At 38.9% G+C, this 6,000-nt stretch overlaps 1 protein-coding gene across 3 annotated transcripts in view; it reads left to right on the plus strand.

Moving 5' to 3' along the window:
• Positions 1-5,350, plus strand: part of grb14 (growth factor receptor-bound protein 14) — a 54,190-nt gene extending 48,840 nt beyond the window's left edge. For 2 of the 3 annotated variants that reach the window (XM_017692240.2, XM_017692244.2), the window contains 5 exons: positions 1,789-1,905; positions 2,167-2,233; positions 2,843-2,930; positions 3,028-3,121; positions 3,229-5,350. In XM_017692240.2, the coding sequence (XP_017547729.1) occupies positions 1,789-1,905; positions 2,167-2,233; positions 2,843-2,930; positions 3,028-3,121; positions 3,229-3,375 (513 nt within the window). In that variant the 3' untranslated portion in view covers positions 3,376-5,350. The remainder of the gene's footprint in view (positions 1-1,788; positions 1,906-2,166; positions 2,234-2,842; positions 2,931-3,027; positions 3,122-3,228) is intronic. The other variant, XR_005130396.1, reaches the window with a different exon arrangement.
• The last annotated feature ends 650 nt before the right edge of the window (positions 5,351-6,000 follow it).

The following is a 6,000-nucleotide window of genomic DNA, read 5'->3' on the forward strand; positions in this document are numbered from 1 at the left end:
TTTTATAATGTGGAATTTGTGTAGATGGAATAATGGTGGACAAAGTGCATAACTCCTGTACTTAAGTGAAAAGACAGATACCCTTTGTTAACACTACTACATTACAAGTAAAAAGTAGAAGTTGTCTGTTTATATATTTTATTTGCTTGAGATAAAATATAAAAGTATTTATACTCTTGTATCAAATGAATAAGTACTATGATTTATTCAAGTTATTACAGAATAACTAGTTTCAAAAAATAAGCAAACCTCCTGTTTATTAAAAATTGTATTAACAATATAATGCTACTGCATATGCTGAAATATTTTAGTACTGCTTTGGTTACTCTTGCGTTTTGTTGAAGACCAATAGTCCAGTTCATCACAGCTTTTTTCCCAGCAACACAGAGAAAAAGAAGCAGATGAATTTAGCACTGGCACAAAGCCCTGACCTGCACAGGCAACACACCACATTTTTCAGACACAACATTGTAGCAGCCTGCTTCATTTACTGTTGCTACATCTGACAAGCTACAAAATGCACAATTTCATTTATAGAGTTTACAGTGACAATGGTAGAAAATTAAGCCTTAAATTCTTAGCGATCTTTGTAACAGTGCATACGAATTTTTAAAGGCATAGACAAAGTAGTCTGCTGTACCTCCAGTATGCATTTGAAGGCAACAGTAGCCTAGTGGCGCTAAAAGAATAAATATAGAGACTAAATCCTGCAGATGATGTTCAATCAGAAGTAACGGGTGGAGTTTCATGAAGAGTACAGTGCTATTGGTCAATTTGAAAGTGCATCATATTGTTTTAGAAAATCACAATTTCACCCACTTCAGAGTAACAAGTAACAATGCATACACTACAGAAAGTAGTGGAGTTAAAAGCTGGATATTTTACTTTGAAATGTAGTGAAATGAAAGTATTAGATCTGGAACAGATACTTAAAAAAGGTACTTAAGTACAGTAACAAAGCATGTTACTGTCCACCACTGGAATGGATGGAAAGTGTATGGGGCTAAAGTATGAAACATGAGGTGATAATCAGTACTTCCTGAGTCAGCAGGTCAGTTTGCATTCTCAGAAAACCTCTTAGTCTCTTCCATTTCTGGTTTTATACTCTGTAGGCTATGTTACTCTTTAATGTGAACCTAACTGAACATTGATTAAAACTATTTCAGACAGAGACTGTTCTGTCTGGATATCCAGACTTGAACTCTGTGATCCATTATGAAAACAGACCCACATTTTATTCTCTCACTGTCTCTAGCAGGGCAACAGGGTCTTACACAAGGAGGAATGTCTATATTCTCAGAAAAGAACACTGACTACTTTGTTTAAATGCTTCTTAAGGATTTTGTGACACGGAAGCTTAAAGGTGCATAGTAAACCATGTTGGTTACTAAGTGCAAGCTTGGTAATCTTGGCAAAAGAGTAATTTCCTTTTTCTTAGCCCTCTTATGAGGGATGAAGAGCTAGTCAGTGTGACAGCTTAAAAAAAACACACAAAAAGCTATGTGGCCCATTGTCAACCTATATACACACTCTAATCCAATCCACATAAATAACCCTCTCTCTCTCACCCTGCTAATACTCTTACTCTGAGCAAGTATTACATTATTAGAACACTGGGTGGCAGCATGACTCCGCAAATACAAAGGAGCTTAAGTGTTCCACTGCAGTTTTTTTGTGTTTTTTGTTTGTTTGTTTTTGTTTTTTTTATGTGTGAGTGCAATGAACAAAGACAATAGTTAAGTGCTTAATGTTTGTGTGCTTTATGTGGTGCATTTGTGTGTTATGCAGAGAAGCATCTCGGAGAACTCTCTTGTGGCCATGGATTTCTCAGGGCACAGGAGTCGTGTGATTGAGAACCCATCAGAGGCTTTGTCAGTGGCTGTGGAGGAGGGACTGTCATGGAGGGTGAGGCACAAATACTGCTCTTATCACATCAAAAGTGCATTAGGTGAGCTTCACCTGGTCAGCCTTTTTAAGTGAAACCTCTCCATGGAAATCATTCCTTTGTATCTTGGACAAGTTTACTCAAGCAGTTTATTTAACTGGTTATTATTTGTGAATAGTCAGTAATTACAGCAGGTCTCATGTACGTAATTGACTGTACATAGTAAAAGTTAGTTTGTTGCTAGTGATCATGTCTGTATGATACTTGACTTTTTTCTTCAGAGGAAGAGCTGCCATCGACTGAGCCATGGAAGCTGTTCCCCATCCCAAAGCTCCCTCTCCAACATAGGTGAGCCCTTCGTATAATCATTCCCCCATTCATTTCTCTCCCTCTCTGTCTGTCTATCCTCAGGGTTGCCCAAACATAAGACTGAAAGTTGGCCTATGGGGGCATTTGATTTGGCCTGATAAACAGGCACCCTAATGCCAGACCGTCACCCAAAGAGAACAAACATATTTTAAACTATATATAACTTTTCTTTTTTTTCAATTCTCAAAATATAGTGTAATATGTTATTTAATTAACAGGCTGCTTATTGCTTCAGAATTAAGTGGTGACTACTAACATTGAGTTATGAATTTTCCAGATAAGTGGAAGTTGTTATTAAGCTTTATCAAGCCAGAGAAAAAAAACAAAAACAGAAACAAAATATGGGCTTGCATTCTACTTGTCTCAAGGAAAAGTAAGAAGTCCTCTTTACCCTAAGATTGAAACAAGACAAAAGCATTTAATCTGTGGTCTTGAGACTATACACTATAATGGACTATGTGCTCTGGAAAGTTTTATTTCACTGTAGTTATTGCTTAATGATATGGTAATGAATAACCAGACAAAAGGTTTGGGCAGCCCTACTCTGTTTTTTCACAGTCTTTGCTGATATGTTCTCCTGCCTTCTAGCCATTCATATGGCTCAACCATGGTTCCACAGCAAGCTGTCTCGGGATGAGGCTCACAAGCTGATCACCCAGCATGGTCTCATTGATGGGTATGTTCTGCTTAACTTGATTTTTATAACACTGATGCTGATCTGTAGTTCATTAGCTCCATCAGATTTTCTGCTTTGACATCTTGTTTCTCTTCAGGGTTTTTCTCTTAAGGGACAGCCAAAGCAACCCCAAGACATTTGTTTTGTCCCTGTGTCACACACAGAGAATCAGACACTTTCAGATTGTACCTGTGAGTCCTCTTTTAAACTTGATAGCAACTTCAGCTTAATATGTGTTTATTGCTGTGAGGTCAGTGAAACTGTGTGTGTGTGTGTGTGTGTGTGTGTGTATGTGGAGGTGGAGGATGACGGTGAGCTGTTCTACAGTCTGGATGATGGAAACACACGCTTCAGTGATCTACTGCAGCTGGTGGAGTTCTACCAGCTGAATCGAGGCGTGTTGCCCTGCAAGCTCAAACACCACTGTGCCCGAACCACTCTGTGAGCCCATCCCCAAAACCTGCCCTGTGCTCCCCTGACCCCACCTGTCCCGTGGGCCCCCTGTTCCATCTCCCACAATGCTGTGATATCATCCATTTTCTGACCCCAGCTGCTCTATTAGTACTGAATTACTCCAACACCATGTCACCCTCACTCTGTTTCAAGCCCAACTGCTCTGTCCCCAGTCACCCTTCTAACCCCTGCCCAAAATCTCTCTGCGCACCCCGCTATTCGCCTCTGACCCTCTGCGCACTGTCACGTAACCACACACAGGGAAACTCTGGACAAATCGCCAGTGCAGTTCGTGCCTTGGACAGGAAACTTGGAGGGAAGCCAGCCAGCCTAAACCACTGACTCCCCTTGCCCGGTTTCACTGTTCACCCCCCTACCTATTGGTATTAGGGTCACATTCAGTACACTGGGGTGCTTAGAGATCAAACAGACTTTAGTAGAGAGGTAGAAAGGAGTTGTTAAATGCTGTCAACTGGATTCATTGACAGTGTTCCTCATTGAGAATGTGTTTTACTATAAGGGAGGATTGATGTATTTTGAGATGAAGGGTTTGGTTGATGTATTGTGCTGAAATTTTAGACTTTGCAGCTCTAATGGCCTGAATTCAAAACTCTCTCTGAGGATGGGAGGGAGCTACAGTAGCAAACTGTCAATCAAAGCTAAGTTCTAATGGCAGACAACCTGTGTCCATATCATATGAACAGAATTGACAGACATGGTACAGCCATAATCACACATGCACAATAAGCTGAACCTGTTGGTTTTGCCAGCAGAGGGAGGGGTTTCGAAGGATATGGACACTTTCTCCCTCTGAGCGTTTGGGTAAATATTTTCTTTTTCTCCTTTTGTTTCTTTTAATCATGTAACAAAATATTCAGGTATTTTATAAAAAAAAATGTGATATGTATAGTTTGTTTGAGAGGTGTGTGGCTAGCTGAAGAGACTCTTAGCTCTGTGCATGTAGGCCACATTCTGTCCAACTGCGAAGCATGAACAAGCAGCCATGGATGCACATGCAGACGTAAACACTCTCCCCTTCTGTCTCTTCTCTACCAGAATGTGGAATGTATCAATACACCCACCAATACAAACATTCACACCCACCACCTAGAATGATGCTGGATCACACTGTAAGTGGTTTACATTCAAGCTTGGACAAAATGTGAGACAGAAAAATCACTTGTCATTAATAACTGAACATTTCAGAATTGTTGTATATTTAAATTAATATTTTATAGATACTTGTCAATATTCAGGTTAACAATGTTCCACACCTGATCTGGTAAATGTTTTATAGAAAAGTGAAAAACACAACTACAGCTATGGTCTGAACATGTGCTGTTTCTTCAGGTCGTGTCATTTCACCCTCCTTGACCCTGCCCTTAAGAAAATATAAGCTGATAGGATGACTAACATGTACTGTAAAAAAACACAAACCTAAAGAGCAATGTACTTGATGAAAAAATTAACTAAGGTATTTTAATACTGTTAAAAAAAGATAAATGCATTTTGAGTTTAAAGCCAGGAAAACCTTTCTTTTCTTTTTCTTTCTTTTTAATGAAAAGAGAACAGTATATATCATAGACTGCAATGTCTTTTTGTAGAGAAGCTAATTTTCTGTCTGTGTGTACTGCTTGAGTCCTGTTTTGTAATCTTTAGTATGCAGAATGAACTGTAAAATTAATCCAAAATTGTTTTATATCCATGGATAAAAAAATGCATTTTGAAAGGTTTTATTTGCCATGGTTATTGCACTGTAGTCAAAACACTGGTAAACTTTTAATTTCCATTGCCGAGGGATATCTGTGACTGTTAAAGACTTTTGATAATGTGTAGATTTATTACTGCTGCAATATTCCTGTGCTTCTGCTCAAAAATGCTCTGCTCTTTTGATACAAACTCCAACAGTGTAGTGTATGTGAAATGACACTGTTTATATATGTCTCCTATAAAACTGGCTTTGTTCACCTGCTTCCACATCATCATCATTTACTCTTCAGCTTATGAAGCAAACATATGTATTGCAACAGATCATAAGGACACATAACCTTGTATCCTGGAGTTACTGTTGCAGTGGTGAAAAGTAGCATGGTAGCGTCTACCTTGTTTAATGTATGCTATGTATCCAGAATGTCTTTTAACTGCTGTTCATCCAACATTTCTTCTGAAATCAAGGTTATTAACTGGTGAGTTTATCCATGCTCTTGCTACAGTTACAGCCCCTACTCTTCTTGAAAGGCTTTGCACTAGAAGTTGGAAGGATGTGAGGATTTACTTGCAGCCACAAGAACATCAGTGAGGTCAGATAAAGATGTTGGATGATTAGCTCAGGATTACAAATGCCACTCCAATTTAACACAGATAAATTGGATGGTGTTCTATCACTCAAGAGAATGCAATGTCACTGCTCCACAGCCCAGAGGTGGGAGGGATTTATACTCCTCTAGCTCATGCTTGGCATTGGTTATGATGACTTTAGGCTCATATTCAGCTGCTCCAGAGCATCACATTATACTGTCAATGTTTTTTTTTTTATGGATATTAAACAAGCTGTATGTGCGAAATTGAATAATGTGTCACAGCACATAGTGTCACAAATACTTAAATTTATTGATTA

This window comes from Pygocentrus nattereri, chromosome 6, assembly GCF_015220715.1.
Source record: "Pygocentrus nattereri isolate fPygNat1 chromosome 6, fPygNat1.pri, whole genome shotgun sequence".
Lineage (NCBI taxonomy): Eukaryota > Metazoa > Chordata > Actinopteri > Characiformes > Serrasalmidae > Pygocentrus > Pygocentrus nattereri.